The 19,096-nt window shown below is 40.1% G+C and overlaps 1 protein-coding gene across 1 annotated transcript in view; it reads right to left on the bottom strand.

The window, feature by feature from the left end:
* Nucleotides 1-17,491, bottom strand: part of ITGA4 (integrin subunit alpha 4) — a 65,289-nt gene extending 47,798 nt beyond the window's left edge. The window contains exons 1-6 of the mRNA XM_081142129.1: nt 17,019-17,491; nt 16,556-16,677; nt 3,994-4,100; nt 3,768-3,897; nt 1,761-1,828; nt 282-411 (exon numbers count right to left, since the gene is read on the bottom strand). Coding sequence (XP_080998255.1) covers nt 282-411; nt 1,761-1,828; nt 3,768-3,897; nt 3,994-4,100; nt 16,556-16,677; nt 17,019-17,215 — 754 coding nt within the window. The 5' untranslated portion in view covers nt 17,216-17,491. The remainder of the gene's footprint in view (nt 1-281; nt 412-1,760; nt 1,829-3,767; nt 3,898-3,993; nt 4,101-16,555; nt 16,678-17,018) is intronic.
* Between the last annotated feature and the right edge of the window lie 1,605 nt (nt 17,492-19,096).

Genomic DNA, 19,096 nt, shown 5'->3' on the forward strand with positions numbered 1-19,096 from the left:
TTGACTACATAAAGAGACAAGCTCACAAGTGTTTTACTACAAAGAGTAAACACTTTACAATAAACCAGAAGTTCCAGTCTAAGAATTATATATTGGTGACTGTAGTTACATATATTAAATATGAAGTTAACTAAAGTTTCATAGATTATATTCTTAAACAGACAAACTCTTTTTAATGGACACTGACCATTTTGATCTTTTGAAAATACAATTTACCCTATATATAATTACTAATATCTGTTAAAAAGATTATAATTTAAGTTTGTCAATTTTTACAGTACCTAAGTAACTTCCAAATTTTACTTGATTTTCTTCATCTAAAAAAGCCTTGTAATTATTTGTAGTTATATTGTAGACAAAAAGAGAGCCAGTCCAATAAGATGATCCTGGAGCTCCCATCACAATTAAATCCTATAAGAAATAAATGATTTATCATCATTTAAACATTTAATCTCATCACCCCAAACCTCTTCCAGATATACATTTTAAGCAAATAGTAACAAGAATACATTTTTATAATAAATTTCTGAAATCTGAGCATTTTATGCATTTAAAAACACACCAGGAAAAAAAGAGAAGCTAGCTAATGGATTTTTACCAAAAAGTAGAATTTTAGAGAAGAAACTCTCACTTCACACTTATCAGTGGACTTAGAAATCAAAAGGAGAATCACTGAACACTACAGTAAGCTTTCCGGAGAAAGGCAATGTGCTTTCTATTAAAGGAAAACATATCTGGGTAATTCATTAGTGCTCATTACAGAGATAATCATGTGTTGTCAAAGAGTAAAAAGTAGACTTAATTTATTTCAATTTGCAAAAAGCCATTAGCTAGTTTCCTTAACAATGTTAGCTTAGAAAAAACTAAGTCCAATGAAATTTGGGGCATATTTGATGACAGATATGAATTTAGAAAAAGGAAACAGAAGGAAGATTGTAATGAGCAGTTGTCTAGTAAAATATGAGAACTTTCAGCAATCAAACCTATCAAGCCTATTTAACATGTTTTTAAATTTCCTAAACAATTCTGAACCCCCCCTCCCCAAAAAAGGGGGTAAATTTAAATCCTGAACTTACACAAAAAGGTCAATTTAAATATACATTAAAGAAAGCATTACTCTTTTTTTTTTTTTTTAACATAGTAGGTAATATTTATGGAAACTGTTAACCCAAGTCTTTCTACATAGATTTGGAAAACATTAATAAATTCATAATTGGTTTTTAAGGGAAGCTGGGAGCTCTGGAGGTTGAACACAACTGGGATCTTTCACCAGAAGTCAAAGAGTGACTAGAATAGTAGAAAAAGAGTAATAGAGTTTGGGAATATATCTGATTTAAGAGGTTATTAAGTTCTTCAGTCTCCCAGTTCTCATAATTTTAATTGAAAGTGTGAATTCACATGCTTACTTAACCCCTCAACAAGTAAAAATAACATATTTGGATATTCCTGATGCCTAAGTTAACAAAAATAACTATAGCTACTTTCAATTTCTATTAAATTCTTAATGAGAATAATATTCTTTAGTACAGACTTTTAGTTGATCTTGTGTGGCACAGCTATCTAATACTAGTATTTTCTCAAAATATATGTGAAATACTGAGTGGTAAAATTAAACTATAATACTATACTTTCAAATTTAAAAGACATATTCAGATGTTATACAATTTTTACTCTAAAGCATAACATCAGTCTTCTAAATCTTCACAAGAATTAAAATTCTATATGTAAACATTCATAGTGGCTATTTTTTGGGCTATTACCTCTGTGTAAAAACTTGATATTCCAACTTGACATGATGCAAAATGTTCTCCAAACTTTTTCACATGATCTAAAATGATGTAGAAAAAACAATTCAGGATTTTATTTAAAAATAAACACAAAATCTGCATAATTTTATCTTATGGAAGATAGGTGACTAGACCAGAACACAAAAAAAATACTTGAATGGTGGCTCCTCGCTCTGCCACCAACTAGTTTTTAACCAAAGGTAGAAAAAGAGAAGGAAAAGCATTCCCAGACAATGACTATTGCCCTCATTTCATAAGCCTCCCCTCCACACGCATTAATTTGCAAATTGGACAGACATTTGGGATCAGAAAAAGCATAAAAATCTGTTTGTGGCCCCTTCTGCTACCAGAGGGCTAAAATTCTGATAAAATTACATTGTATCACTGGATCACAGTTTTTTCCTCTATAAAATGAAGGCATTTGATTCAACAATTGCCAAAATTTCTTACACATCTAATATTCTATTGAGTCTACTGTCTAATTTCATTTACTTTTCAGTATATGAAATCATCAACCAGAAATCACTTGTTGTCTAAGGCTAAACGTATTTCATTCCAATTTTTTTGTTGTAGTTCCTCCATTAAAAAAATTTAACAGAAAAAAATAGGCTTCCTAGATTTTGTCCAACTAAAAATAACAGAGTGAAGAGCTGCATGGAAATAGAGGGTCTTGAACTTGCTATGAAGACAAAGCTGTGCTTCTAAAGAACTGACAAGTAAACCTCTATGAAAACAAGAATCAGAACCACATCTTTGCTTTGGTTTTACTAACTGGAAAATTTAAAAGAATTGCTAAGTCATTTATAATTACCATACTCTGTCATGATTTTTCACTCTTTTTTATATCTTCCCTGACCTTATTTTTTTTCTATTTTTAAAATTTCCCCGTTGGTCATCTTATACTTATGCCATCTTGAACTTTTTTTGTAGAATGTGGCTAGGTATAAATGAGAAAAAAAACCCAAAAACACTCTATTGGATGAAAATGTTTCAATGTACAAACCATAAACCATTAGGAAAAAGAGAATAATAAACATGCAGAAACTTAGACTGGGTTTTACTGAAATTAAGAATTTAAAATTCACATTTTATCTTATTGACATCCAAAGGCCAATCAGGAAAATATATGATATAAGCTTCTCCATAATATCAAATGCCAGAGAGGGAAGACCCCAGTATTAATAGAATCAGTAATTGAATTTGCTTACTTGGTCAAAATTTTGTTAGGGAATAGGTATTTTCTTCAGATACTGGGGTAATCATTTTGGTTAGAAAAGTTAGAATGTATATATATTGAATGCTGAGTTTTTCAAAGACAAATTTTTAGAATTTGTTATGTTGCAGATACATTTTTTTAATGCTCTGTTGACATTCACCTTGAACTTTTTTCATTTCAGTTGTTTATTTATGTCCTAACTCTGTGTACATTAATGCTACCGATGGCCTAGAATTTTTATGGAAAAATCTTTCAAACTTAAGATACCAAGCCCTTGCCATTTCAAGAAAAACGTGAATGTGGGGGGGGGGGGGGGGAATACGTAGTAAGTGGAAAATACTTGCTTCCATTATACTTGAATCTTTCTGAATATTCTTTGCAGCTAAAGGAAAGCAAGAAACTTAAACAGTTTTCTTCTTACTGATTAGCCTTTTCAATGTAATTTCAAGATTTTAAGTATCCTGTTTGTTGAGCATTAGACTAACTTATAGTGAATTGAAAATGTATTTAATGCAAAAGTGAAAAATTATCAACAAGATTCTAGAATTATTCAAATTAAAACTGTAGAATTTCCTGAAAACATGAAGTACATTTATAAAAACTAATACTCTGAGTAAAAAAGGAAAGGGTACTTTGAGTAGTTAAAAAGAACACAGCTATTTTAAAAAATCCCCTCCCTGCACATTTAATATTGAAAATAATTTAAAAAAAAGTAAAAGTCATTTGTTTCTTTTGATCCAGTTAATATCAAAATTGTGTCTTACCTCGATAACATGGAGCTATTCTTTTACTCAATTCTGTTCGCAAATCAGAGGGCATTCCATAGCAAACACCCAAGGGGAGCTTATTTTCATTCTTCACATAATATATATTTTTCCATCTATGCCCACAAGTCTAAATAAAACATAAGAGTAGACCAAATGATGTGAAAGTCACACCAAGAATATCTGATTTCATGATGTGATCAGTGGACCAATTCCAATAACCTACCACGATGGCTCCATTTTCTCCTGGCTGCCTGGAAAGTGTGACCCCCAACCACTGATTGTCTCTTTCTTCCAAACAAGTCCTTCCACAAGGTTCTCCACCAGGGCTACCTATAGCATTTGAAAACAACGTTGTTATCAGTTACTTTGAAAACCATGCTATTCTAGGAGAGCAGAGAAAATGAACACATCATGCGTATCCCCAATGATTTTCCTCTAACCATGTGTGAAATGCCCACATCCCCTCTTCTCTATCATCTTATATTCAGGGGATAGTGCGGGGGTAACCGTGGGTTACTTGGTGCCAACCTGTTTTCTTGCAAGGTGATTTTTGTTTGTAGAAATGATTGGCAACATGGTGAAGAGATGGCCTTGATAGAGGAGATAACTAATCAACATGACTGGGAGAGGAGAAGACCCTTTTACACCAACATATGCTGTGCAGATACAATGGCAGTCAGTGTATAATGCTTGGCGAAGAATTCCCACCTTGGTTTTGACCATTTATCTAGTGTTATTGGCAACATTACCAGGACACTTTTTAAGATGTTTCTTGTATGGAGACATTTAAAATAAAAGATGATAAAAGACTATGGCCTTCAGCACTGAAGTCACAGTTTATTGAAGCTGGAAGTCGGCAGTGTATAATTAGCATGGTAACAATGACTAGCATTGAAAACAAACTGCCCTGTGGTTTATATTCAGTTGACTGTAACTGCTCTCAGCAAAGAACAAAAGACTTGAAAAACCAGATTATTTCAGTAGTAAATAAAAAAACTTCAACAGGCACTTTGGCAAATGCATGAGTAGCCAGAAAACCAAACATAAAATATTACTCATGGGCAATACAGTACTCCTAAGCTGTACAAGAGAAAGTAACTTACTCAGTGATAATTTTTTTTCTGTTGTTAGAGTGACTTCCTTGCTTTACAACTGGGGTCCTATATTAAAGTGACTTCAATTAAGTGATTTTAGGTGAGAACAAGATGCAGTATCTTAAGACTCCTTCTGCTGACTGTATTCCCACCCTCTTCAATCGCCATGCGATAGCCTATTCCACCTGAGCTTAATTCCAAAGGCAGGTAAATATATTTGCATTCCCTTGATTGGAAGAATGTGGAACCTGGGCTTGTTTACTTCATTTTGAAGTCTGGTTCCTGGTACCAAGTTTTCATACACTTATAGGAACCATTCTCTAAATCAGGCACTGCCTCCTCCTATGACCCCAGATAAAGCTTCCCGGGAGTACTCAGAATACCCGTATTGATACGGCTGATGTTCTGAAAGTGAAATTACTTGCAGAAAATCTCCTGGGTAGGAGAGATTTTGTTTTAAGGAGTATAGGAAGATGTGTATACATTTGTTTGTTCTCCAGAATGTTGATCAGGAAAAACAGCAAACCCCTCTACACAGCTGAACTGAAGAAAGCTTCCTAGCCCCTTCTCTGAAGATTCTGCTTTAGTAGGTCCAGGAGGCCCTGACTCCCCCAGATGGTTCGCATAACCTGGAACATTGCTATGCTGGAATGTGGATAATGTTATTCTGGCCAGGTTTCTTGTAGAATAGTTGCAAGTCCAACCTACTGGTAGTGGCTGCTTGGAGCACTAGACTGTAAGGAAGATGACTTAGGATGGGTCCGGGAGAATGCTGGGGTTGATTAGCAATGTCCCTTTGGAATAGAAAGAGAATTTGCTGCAGCCCAAACCTTGGTAAAAGATGATCCTGGTGGAACATAAAGTCTCTATGTTAAGACTAATAAAAAGATAAAGGAAGGGAAGAAGGGAAGGGTAGGAGGGAGAGAGAAAGAAGTGGGTTGTGTGCATGTGGTAGGTAAGGTCTCACACAGAGTTTGATTGTAGCTACATGATGTCAACATAATTGAGGGAAAGTGAAAGAGAATGCAAGAAATTTTAATTTTCATTGTGATAAAATTTTCAATTTGACTTTTCACTAACATTGCCAGTTCCTGTTTGTTGGTTTTTTTACTGTCAAAATAGATGATAGATGGCAGGCTCTGTTTACCTGAAGTTCCTATTATTTACCACAACAGATACTTTAAAGAAATATCATGTATGAAAATACCAAAGTCTTCTAAATTTACAGTCACTCAGGCAAACAAGGAGAAAAATTAAGGACGGGAGAGGAAGGAGGTCACAAATAACACATATCTCTATTAAAATGTGGTATAATATAATAGACACTTTATTTCATCAAAATTATACTACTTAGAAATAAATTTACTGTTTTAGAGATGACTCCAAAAGTTTAAAAATGGTCAGCATACAATAGTTTAGAACCACACAGTTCTATGTAAATTGCTTGAGAAAAATAGCCAAAAAGTTATGTGCAAAACTAGTGAATTATTAGCCTGTTTCTTGGCTGAGTCTTTATAAATTTTAAAACAAAGACAAGAGAAACTCATGTGTGACTAAACTGTTTTCTGGAGCCATAGATGATTCCACATCGTATCCTGTTTCTGTTTTTGTTCCACCAGGTGACATCCCAATGTCACCACTGCTCAGAATCTCACTTAGGTTTGCACATACTACTCACTTTCCCGTTTTATCAGTGTCGCTTCCCTCAAACATCTTTCTCCCCATGTCTGAGTGTCTCTCAGATCTTTGCGACTTGCACCAACGCCCTCTGGCCCCAGCCCCACACCAGCTTCTCAGGCCTGGGGCCTGAACTGCACCAGCTTTCCTGCTTCTTCGGCTTGCAGATGGCAGATCACCGGCCTCCGTAACTGAGGGAGCCCACTGTAAATCTCCCCATAGATAGAAAGGTAGATAGATATATGGACAAATCTATCTACTTACCCCATTGGTTCTGTTTCTCTGGTGAACCCTGACTAATACAGGCGCATTATTTATTCACAACTATCCCATCTCCTTCCAAGACTTAGTAAATAATGTCCTAATTCATCCTGACCAGGACTACATCTTGTTCATTACTAGCCCACCCCCCAGCACATCGCCCAGAAATGCGTGCTGAAAATGGAAGGTCAATAAATGAAAAACAGTTCAAAGCATCGACTGCGCTTTGTTTTGACTAAGTATCTTCTATTTGTGTTTTGTATCTTAATGTGAAATATGGGTACCAAAGGATAAATGCACAGGCAAAAAGGAAATTCACAAAAGAACAAAGTCATGAAGCAGTTATCCTTCCACATAAGGAATGAAAACTAATGCTAATGACTGAGCAAACACAGACTCATATTTATACAGGCTTCTCCTTTTCTTCCTAACACACCTCCTGCCAGCCACCATAATACTTTCAGCACCGGTTTTAAGACAGGATCCATTCAAAGAACAGCCTGTAAGTCTCCACTGCTGCTATGGGTCTTTTCTTAATTTCCAGACACTTTTTTTTTTTTTTACCATTTTTTTCTGTAGTGCCTGCAGCGTCTTGGCAGAGAAATTAGACCTTCACATCATCAGCCTACACTAGGGCCTTCTCCAGAGCTTTTCCTTAACTTTGCTTGCTCCTAAGTCCACTCCTTCATCACTTGGTTCTTGGTCTTGAATGAACATTAGGATCACGTGGGAGAGTTCTGAACAAATACTGACACCTGGTTCGCACTCCCAGAGGCTCCAGCTGGATTTGTCTGGGTTGAGATCCAGAAATCAGAATTTTCTGAAAAGCTCCCCAGGCTGTTGTAGTGTGCAGTTGGGCTTGTGAGCAACTGCTCTGCAATGTAAATGGTTATGCCTTTTCCTGTATTATATTGCATCTGAAAAGAAACTTCTTCCTTTTGAAAATAATATTAATAATAATAATACATTTTTTCCCCTCCTTGGTTTTAGCTAGATATTGAAATGGAATATCAAATGGTAAGTAAATTTTCTTTATGTGGAAATTCAGTATTTCTAATTTGGCCAGATATGATGATTATTAAAACTGTCACGAGAAAGCTAATGTCAGGGGACAGAACATCATAAATAAACTCAGATTATATTTTACCCAAATGTCATGCTGAAATTATTTATAATCTGGTTTTCAACTCAGCTCATATATTACTAATGTAAACGCTTAGTAAATCAAATCAGCTTCATAATTACAAAAGTACTTTACATGGTTTAACATAAAAGAGGTCAGCAGAAATTAACATGTGATAATTTGCCATGCTCCTGTACAACTACAATGAGTAATTCTGAGCACAGTTGAATGCAATTTCCCAGTCGGCATTAAAAATCCAAAGCCATATAAAAACCATACCCCTTACTCTAAAAACTGAAGCCCATCTTTCTCTTTTATACTTTTCATTTGGGAAACAAAATATAAAGATGTATGCTTACTACTTGTTTTCATTTCCATCTCCTGCTTCAGTATCACCCCGCGTGTGTATATGGATGTGAATGAGCAGTCATTTTGATAGATGGGTATAAGGGATGTTAGTGCAAAGCCAACTAGGTACACTTTTTGCCACCCCTTTTTTTGTCATTCTTCTGTATTATTGTTCCAAGTCCCAAAATATGAAAGAGACTATGGAAGGGTAGGCTTTCAGTCCTGAATGTCACCTCCATGAGGGCAGGCATTCTGTTGACTGTGGCACTCCTACAGCACAGAACAGGGCCTGACCTGCAGAAGGCAGGAACAGAATATGCATTTGCAGAGGGAGGGAATTCTGAATTACATCATCCCACGTATCCTCTACTAGAGTTACTAATCCTTTACTGCAGCGACTCAGCCTTTTTCACCGCATGGCACACACAAACTAATTACTAAAATTCTGCAGCACACCCAAAAATATATTTTTTGTTGTTCTGACAAAACAACAACAACATAGGCCTAATTTTGATTCATTGATACATCTTACAGCACACCGGTTGAAAATCGCTGCTTTCCTGCAAAAATTCCAAACTCTCAGGGATCTAAGCTTTGGAGAGATGTTCTTCCTTCACTGCTATTCTTATTACTTCTCTTCCAAAATATTGCCTTAAGTTTAAGGTAGTAACAGATGGTCTAGGAAAACAGTGTTTGCAGGTTTGAAGATCTTTACAAAGTGGGATATGTGAGCAGGACTATTTAAAACTGCGAGTCAGCTGGGGCCCACAGGAGGTGCCTCTCACAGCCTTTGTATAAGGATCATGGGGAGTAAGTGAGATATGTGTGAAGGGCTTGGGCCAGAGCCTAGCAGATAAAGCAAACAGATGTTAGTTGACGTTAACATTATTATTAGTTTAAGGATTAATCTAAACATATGATTAAGCTGTACATATGTCATGCATGACATATATTCCCCTCCATAAAAAATTGGGGCCCATTGCTGTTGTCAGTTAAGATTTATCATACACATTAAGTCATTTAATTCTCACAGTAGCAGCAGAAGACTATTTTATTAATCCCATTTTACAGGTGAGAAAATTGAGTCTTAAAGAAATAAAGTAACTTGCCCAACTCCATGTGGCTGGTAAATGGGAAATATTAGAATAAAAAACTTGTCAAATAGATCTATTACTTCTTACTACCCTATAGTATATAAAATAAAGCCTACACATATTTCAGATGTATTAACTGAAATCAGTGTCACTTTCTAAATTTTTTTCATCAGAAAAATGTGTAAAATATCACAAATCTGCCTACAGACTGCACAGTCAACTCTATAGTGCTCACAAAAAATGTCATTTACTTGGTCCCTATCTTGCCCTGCCCTTTTCCTCAATTTATATAGTTCTCAGTGTCTTGGCATTTCCACTGAAGAAAGACCAAAAGGAAAGGTCAGGCTCACAGTTCTTCTTTCCGTAACTTGTTGACAGCTTGAGTGAAACACTCTGTGGGTAGGGCGCCTGGGACTTTTGGATGTAACGGCATGTTTGCTTTATCTGCCTGTGGACTGTGCTGCGACTTCCCCATCACTTCAGACCCTTGATTGAGGCGCACTGTCTGGCTTTCTAGCTACTAAAACAATATGTATATATATTTATCTGATCTTTCAGAACATGTGATATAATTTCACATTTCAGAAACATAGTGAAAGTCCTTATTTCCACCAGTTACATTTTTTTCAAAGTTGAAGCTCTATTCCATTAGAAAAGTCTCACGTTTCAAACTCTTCCACTTTTTCTCCTACTCCTGGAAAATGAATGGCTCTTGCTCTATCCTATGTTATATAAGAGTCATTCATTCAAGATATCTTTATTTGTAGAAGCAATCATTACTGAGTGAGAATAATTATACAATTCATTCCTCTAACTCAATTAAGATTATTAGAAAAACATGTGGATTAAAGGTGAACAAATCAATTCAAATGTGACAGGATTATAAGAGCTACCATTGCAGGGTTAGGACGATTACAGAAAATTTATGGCTGTGCGTACAAGGCTGCCTGGCAACAAATAGGTGTTTATTAAATAGTTAAGTGCTTCCATACCCACATTACGTTGATTTGGACGGCACCAGCAGAGGGAGCTCACAGTGCTGAAAGATTTGACCAGCAGCCCTCACCTCTTTAAGCCCACTGACCCCTTCTTTTAGATTTTCTTTCAAACCCTATTAACTATCAAATCCATTATATTATGTTTACCATATTAAACTATTTACTTTTCCCATGCATCTAATAAAACATGGTGATGTTTCTAAAAGATAACAATAATGTTTATGAATTCAGTAATAATAACAATAATATTGAGTAATAAAGAGTAAAATACCCAAGTTTTAGACATGAAATGGGATGTGAGAGTACTAAACTTTCCAAGCCATAGCCTCCAGCTTGTGTGGTGGGTAACAGAGTCAAACTATCAAAATAAACATCGAAAGTTAGAAAACATTCTCAAAGTATTTTTTTAGGCTCCTCTTCTCCAGTGATTCTCAACCATGGATGAATATTGGTATCATTTGGGGACCTGTGGAGAATCCTGATGTTCTTCTAAGGATTCTGCACTCAATTCCAATGTGTTCACCAACCTAGAAGCTCTCCAACTCTGTCCTTTTGGGGGTTTATGAAGGCTTCATTATGTAGCCCTGATTAAAACATTGGCCACTGGCAATCAATTCAACCTCCAGACCCTTTTCCCACCTTGGAGGTCATGGGAGTGGGACTGAAAAGTTTGTACCCTTTAACCACCTGGTCAGCTCTACTAGTAACCAGCCCCCATCCTTCATCAAGGTCCAAAAACCACCTCATTAAAATAACCAAAGACACCTTTGTCTCTCTTATCCCTCAGGAAATTCTAAGGGTTCTAGGAGCTTTATGCCAGAAACAGGGACAAAGATGAAATATATACATATTTCTTTTTATAAGTTACAATATCACACGTACCAATACCCATCCCCCAAAATCTTGGGGAATAAACACTGGTATTCTTCAAGTTCTGCAGGAGAATCTAAATAGCAGCCAGAATTGAGTAGCATTGTTCTAGCCACTTCTCAAGTTGTTGCATCTGCTGGGATCTATCCTGGATCCTCTAATCATTTCAGCATAGTGATTTCCCAAATTAAACTCATTAACTTCCAGGGCTTTGATTGCCATCTCTACATCAATTACCTTCAACTCTGAATTGCCGGTACAGAACTCCCCTGCCTGAGTGACCCATACCTCCAACTGATCACTAGATACTTACTTCTATGTCGCATCAGACATAGCACCATCATCCAAGCAACAGTCCAAGTCAAAGCCTTCAGTAACATCTCTAAATACTTAAAAGTTAAAGCATACTTTCTTTATACTAATAGTTCTCAAATGAAGGAGATTGGGTTGGAGATCATATATCAGAATCAACTGTGGAATTTTTTCTAAGCCTACCTTTCTTCTGTATAAGTTAGGGTACTGTTTGGGGTTAATTTAAAAATAAATTATGTCCCAGGGGGGGAAAAACACTTTTCTTTTATCTCTCTCATTTAATAATGATCACATCCTGCTGAATCTATCTTTCAAATAACTGTAGAATCTGTTTTTTTCCATCCTGTTGCCAAGGGAACTGTTAACCCATTTCCTCCAAAGCACTCACTACTCTTCAACCAGAAGTATCTGTCCAACATAAATCTAACCATGTCACTTCCCAGCTTTAATCACCTTAGGAAAAATTCGTAATCCTAAGGAGAGTTTGGGAAGTTGTACCAAAAATAATCCTTGCTTACCTCTCCAACGTACCATCCACTTCACCCTCCAGAGTCCAACTGTATGCATTTTTCTTTCAGTTCAAAGATGCCATGTCTCAAAGACCTCAGGGTCTTCATGCACACAGTTTGCTCTGTCTGGCACCTTTCCCATAACCTCTTCCTCTAACTCCTGGTTTTCACTTAGTTCCCCACTTGAACATCAATTCCTCAGGAAGAATTCTCCTAACTCAATTAGATCTTCTCACCATACTTTCCTATAGTAACCTAATGGACTGGAAACCCCTTGGAGCAAGGGCCATGTTCCTTTTGTTTGTCCAGGTTCTGGCCCTTCATCATCCCTCAATAAATGACTGAATGAATAAATGACCCACATACACAATGGATATCTGACCCCAGAACTGTTGCCAAGGGAAGATATTTTTTTAGTTGTTAGGAATATTACTCAGTAATCAAGTAAACTTAAGGCAAAAAATAAAACTCATTTAGAAAACCTCATTTCTCCAATTAGGTAGAAAACATTCTTTTATATGAACTTTAAAAAATTGCTGGAAATCAGGGGACTTAATTCTCTTAATATTACAGTTTATTAATGAAGTCCTCTGTCTTAATTTTCTGCATAATTACCATAACAGCCTATGTTCACAGGTGATTTTTCAAAATGACCAGTCTGTATCAACTCGCCTTCATAAGCTACAATTTAAAGAGTAGTACAAATAAAAAAGAAAAGTTATCAAGAACATATTTGGAGTTTCAACAGTGAGAGGTTTGCCTTTTAATGTTAAGCTAATAATTCCTGCAAATCAAGCAGAAGTGAGAGTGAGGTAATTGTTAGTTTTATAATGCGATGTTAATTGACTTAACCTCTTCCAAATAGGTTATATAATATCAACCAGGAGGCTGGCTAAGGTAATATAATTTTCAGAAAGAAATCTGAAGGGGAATAATGATGACTGACTTGTGATGGACCATTGCTCTTTGCAGCAAGAAAAAGAGAGGACAGCAGGTATCTTACAGGTCTAGTAACCATACAACGGTTGGTCTGGAAAAGTGAAAGTCCTATCCAAATATGCAGACACTTGGAAAACACCTGCTAAAAAGTTAGTGTTAGTTTATGCAGGAAATGTGTTTCTCTAGGAGAGTGCTGTCCAATAGAAATATAATACAAGCCAAATGTTGATATTGATTTCAACATGTAATCAATATCTAAAAAAATTAATAGGATACTGTATTTTATTATTAATAGGATATTGTCTTTAAAATTCAGTATGTAATTTACAGTACAGCACTTCTCACTGTAAACTAGCCGAATTTCATGTGCTCAGTAGCCATAGGTGGCCACTGGCTATTGTGTGGGAAGTGTCACTGTGTAACTTCAGACTCTATTACCCAAATAAGTGTGTGTGTGTGTGTGTGTGTGTAATGTTATTAGTGGCAACTTCAAAGTAATAAAAAATCTGAAATGTCTTTTGAATAACCAATTAAAGACAATTTTAAAAGTATAATTTTATAATCACTTATGTATTTTCTTATGTTGTAATTCTTTGAATATTGGTAATCCATGGACGGACTATGATTAACTATAGTGATGGAGTTGTTATTTGTGATGCCTTATTTTAACAACCATCTGCTACCAAAGTTTCTTTTTAAAAAGCCTCTGCAAGGATGCAGACTGTGAATGGAAAAACAGCTAGGCCCTGGTGATTGCCACATGTCAATCCTCAAACATGAAGTCTCCACGAACGAGTCTGGGCTCCAACCCTCCAGATGGAAGATGACCTTCCTTTTGGTTAGTGGAGGGATGTACCAATGTAGGGAGAGGACAGACAGTTCGCAGGGAGGCAGGGAGGTGGAAGGAGACTGTCTGCATACAGGAAGAAAAGCACTTTTTCTATAGTCAGTTCACTTCCCTAAAAGGGTATCTTGCTCTCAACATCTCACACCCTGAACATTCTAGATAAATGGGCGTTTGCTGCTGACTTTGGATTATGGCTACAGTAAATATACCACAATATGCAACATTATCCACAAAGGTGAGGGTGACATGGGGTGGGGGCATTGAACTCTTCTTTAACGGGGAGTAGTCCATCTGAATCAAAATTTGATCTGAAGTTCTGAGACTGAAAGGCTAGTCGATCTTAATAGCATTTTGAATTGTGTAGGAGAAAGACACCATTTTAAGAGATCTTTCAACTGCATCTCCTTAGCAGGTTAAGCCATTCCAAATGAAAGAAAATACCTTACTGACATGGCAATCACAGCTCAATCTTTAATTATTATACGATTTTTTGATTCAGCCAACAAGAACATATTTTTCATTGTGTTTCATTTGAACTGTTATCTTTTAATTTATACATTTAACTTATTTTTTATTTTTTTATTTTTATTGAATTTATTGGGGTGACATTGGTTAATAAAATTATATAGGTTTCAGTTGTACAATTCTATGATACATCATCTCTGTACTGTATTGTGTGTTCACCACCCCAAGTCAAGTCTCCTTCCACCACCATTTATCCCCCCTTTACTCCCTTCTACACAATTTCTTTATAAAAGGAAGAGAAGATATATTGTTTAAAACAATGCATGAAAAATAATTTCAGTCAATTCTTTTGTAAATATCCAAAGCTATTACTACAGCAATTAGTGTTCCAACCAGTGATTGAATAGAAATCCTGTCTTCCTTTTTGCCTTATATCTCAGTAAGTACCTCTTTATTGACCCAAGGGTATTTCTATAGTCAATCCCTATGTTCCACATGCCCAAAGAATTTAGGTTTTTTTTGTTTTGTTTTTTAATTTTGACAGGTATTATTATCTGAAATTTTATATAATACTATGACATCTTTCCAGTTAAAAACAGACATCTATAAATAGATTCAGCGCCCTTCCAGACAGGAATTAAGTACTAGATATCAGTAGTTAAAATGTCATAGATCAGAAAACTATGACAGGACAACAGAAATGAAAATTTTCCCTCCTGAGGCCTTGTCAAGAGCCGCTGGCAGATCAAGGTTGTCTGCTCACTCCTTAATTCTTCATCCTACAACTCCCTCATACAGTGAAAATTATGTTTTGCAGAATTATTCCAAGTAATAGGTCTATGACTGTGTTATGCTTTACTAGTCTGCCTTTGGGGATGGAAGAAGCTTAATAAGGGGCTAGGGCTTATTCTACATGCTACAGACAACTCCTACACTTTTATGGATGCTCTCTCAGTTAGAAATAAAAAGTCCCATTATATGCATACTCTGTTTGAATCCATTCTAAATGAAGGGAAACAGCTTTCCACTTTGGGAAAAAGCAAAGGCTACTATAAAAAGGGGTTAAAGGTGCAGTAACTAGCCTATCCGAAAAGTCTATGGACAACAACAACAAAAATATGAGAAAGGTTCCAATCATAAGCTTTTAGTCACCATTTACAGATGACTTATCAGCTCAGCAGACAACATACTGGACTCTTCGTTTAACTTTATTTGCACTGAAGATGCGTACATCAAAGGACAGTGCTTGGGCTTTGGACACAAGCAGACCTGCCTTTGACTTGGGGTCCCATCTTCCACTCAGTAGCTGAGCAGGCTTTAGAAGAAGTACTTGCAACCCTCTGTGTCACCGAGTTTCTTGTGCGTTAAGGAGGAGCAATGCCCGCTATGACCCAGTGATACTCCAAGGGGAAAAAAATTAAGCAACATATATAGCAGTGCCTAACGGTGTTTGGAACAAGATAGGTCAGAATTAATACTAGTTCCTCTTTCACTCCCCGCTCCCCTCACCCCATGTGTCTGTGCAAAGCAAATTTGCTTTTGGCTTTGAAACATGAACTTCCCTCCCCCTCCTTCAGAACACATTTTCCAAGTCATCACAAATCTAAGAAGAGATGTTAAGAAATGACTTCAAATAGAGGCACCTATTAAACATGAGAATTTGGGGAGAAAAAAACTAGTAAGTATATGTTAAGCCTCATTTTAATTATATTATTAACAGCGAAGATGCCAATTTTTCCTGTGCTCTCCTTTTTTACATTTTATACCCTAAGTAAAGCTATATCATTTGCTTTTTTAGAAAGCCCTTAGGCTAAATGGCAGGATATGGGATCCATTTCAATTGCTCTTCCTGACCTGCCCCTTAGCCTCTTCTCTTTAACAAGGTCGGTAGGTCAAAGATGGAAATAAAATTCTTTAGTCTTGGCTTAGCTATATCCTGCCCTTAATGTGCTGAGGCTTTAAAATGTGTTTTACAAAAGGGATGGCGCTTGGGAAAGGAGAAGGCATTATAAGAAATTTTCCTCTACATAGTTTAGCCAGAGTACCGCAATCCTTGCTGTAAGCTAAGGGGAGCAAAATACTGACAGAAAGAAAGGGACCCCTTTAGTGGAAGGAATGGGCAACATGAGTTCTCCCAGGAGAACTTGTTACTCTGGAGTCCACAAGTGTAAGTGTGTGTGTGTGTGGGGGGGTGCGTGTGTGTGTGTGGGGGGGGGGGCGCTCACTCCTGGTCCCAGATCCAACTCACCCAGCTGGAGCTGTTCGCACGTTCGGTTTGGATTCCTTGCGATCGGACATCTGTAGACCGCGCCGGGGCTGACCACCGAGGCGTTGGCGAGCCACGGGGCCGTGGGGGCCCCCACCACGAGCCTGCGGGAGAAACGCGCACGTGCGCGCGGCTGGAGCGGCGCTGCCCAGGCGCTCCGGGCTCAGCGCCGCAGCTGGCCGCGGCTCCCCACCTCCCCCCGCCCCCCGCCCGGCGCACCCAGCCGGCCACCCCTAAGGGCCTCGCGCCAGAACGCACCCCGCGAGCTGCCACCCCGAGAAAAGTGAGTGTCCCTTCCGGGCGGCTCTCCAGCCAGCTACCCGCCGCGGGGCTCCCCCTCCGCCTCCTCGGGAGAGGGGAAAGTTTGAACCGCGCGGGAAAGCCCCGAGGCAGCCTGCAGCCCCCGCTCCGAGATGCCCGCGCGCCCGCGCCCCGCTCCTCTCACCATCGGTTCGCGCCCTGGCTGTGCAGCACCACTGAGTAGCCGAAAAGGGTGTTGGGGGTGCCCCGGTACAGCACCGCGCTCTCGGTGTCCACGTTGTAGGGGCGCCCCGTCCGGACCCCCAGGCACAGCAGCAGCATCACCGCCTCCCGGACGGCGGCCCCTCGGGGGCCCAGCCCTCGCCTCGCTCCCGCAGCCATGCGCTCTCGGAGCGGAACATTCAACACCCAGTGGCACCGTCCCGAAGTTGTGCGGGATGAGACTCGGGCCAAGGGGAAGAGGGCCCCGGCGCGGCGTGTCGGGTGCCAGGAGGCAGAAGGGAAGAAGCTGAGGGAGGAAGGGAGGGACCTACAGAAGGAGGGAGGGGAAGTGGGGCCTCGGGCGGAGCAATCTGCGGACGCCCGGGACGCCGCGCGCCCGCCCTCGGGACCCCTCGCCTGGCGTCTGCGGCAGGAAGGTGCGGGCCGGCGGGGGGCCCCGGGCGCGGCGGCCGGGTGGGGCCCGGGGCGTGGTGCTGGGGAGCGGGGCCGTGCGCAGCCCCCCTCCGAGCGGCTGCAGGGGGCGCTGGGGGACCTCCGCCGGGCGCGCGCCTGGCCGGAGCGCCCCGCCCCCTCCGAGCGCAGGACGCGGGGCTCCGGGGCTCTGCCGGCGCGGAGCTGGAAGGAGCGCGGGCTCCCCGCGCTAACCGCGGTCGGGCCTGGGTGCGGATTGGCGTGGCCCCAATCCCACCGCGGGCACCCCACTACGGACGCCGAGGGTTCGCGGCCTGCCCCAGACCCGGGCGCCCGGCGCCGCGGGCAGTGGTTCAGATCTTGAGTTGATAGGCGCGTTATCTGTTTTTGGGGGGCCTTAAGAAGAACCCGAGGGCCGCAGGTGTAAAACAAAAGGAGCTCCTGCAGGCGCCTGAGCTTAGGGCACGAAGGCGGCGCGGTTACTCACCTCGAGGCGAGCCCTGCGCGCTGCGAGCTTGGGTGCCCACTCCCTTTCTCCCCAGCTTCCTCTTTAAGTTCTGGGTGCCTAGGGCAGGACCCAGGGGATCAGCAGCCTCTCGGCCTGAACTGAGGCTCGGGCTGTTAGGAGTTCAACAGCGATGCTGGCTTTGGAAAGCCCTGTGACTTGCCTCACTTGAACCAAGACCCCAGTTCTTGCTGCTCCCCCTTTCCACGCACCCGCCCAGTAGTCGTCAGATACCCCGTGTGAGGTCAAGAGGCAGCCACCATGAGAGGCCTCAGGATGGCTGGGGACCCACAGCACAAGGCATCCGAACTGGGTTAGACTCCCATTCCAGTGCAGTCCAGATGTGCCTCAGGTTTCTTCCTCCAGCAACCAGAGACACAGCCGTAGATGATCTGGCTGATATTTGCAGGAGATGCTGGCCTAGTTATTAATTACTAGATGCTGTGTGAAAATACAAAGAAAGAAAAAGGGTTCATCCCGGGTGTGTGTGTGTGTGTGTGTGTGTGTGCTGGCCCCCGAGCGCCCCTGCACACTAAAACCACACATACCGAACTAGCACATCTTAAATTGTAATGGCAGACACATCCCTAAAATACTTGATCATTTAATCAGCATGTGCATTAAGCCAGCAAGTTGCAAGACCCATGACCACGGTGAGCAAGGCAAGATAAACCTTCAGGAAAATTTTCAGTCAAGTGGTAGATAAACTTTTACTTACTAGAGAAAAGTCTGGGTGTTTAAGGGACACTTAGAGATTGGAAGGGCAGGGAGGGTTGAGTTAGGCTAAGCAGTCTGAGAGGAGGATCGAGGGTGGGCTCCAGCAGGGCCAGGTAGAGGAGCTGGGGGAGCATTTAGTTGTCCACACACAGGTTGGTGTGATATGAGGATGACTAGAGAAGCAGGGCCACACTGTGAAGCTCCTAAACCAGATTAGAAAATTTCACCTCTGCTGGGGCTGATAGGAAAGGTTTGTTGTCTTGGTCAGCTGCGTGTTTTAGAAGTGTGAAGAAAAGATTGGACACAGAAAACCTAATTTTGGAGGCTCCTGTAGTAAATAACAAGTAGTAAGATGATGGTGGCCTGAACTAGGAGGCAGCAAAGGAGGAACAGAGGAAAAAATAGAG

This window comes from Miniopterus schreibersii (genome assembly GCF_964146895.1).
Source record: "Miniopterus schreibersii genome assembly, chromosome: 7".
Classification (NCBI taxonomy): Eukaryota; Metazoa; Chordata; class Mammalia; order Chiroptera; family Miniopteridae; genus Miniopterus; species Miniopterus schreibersii.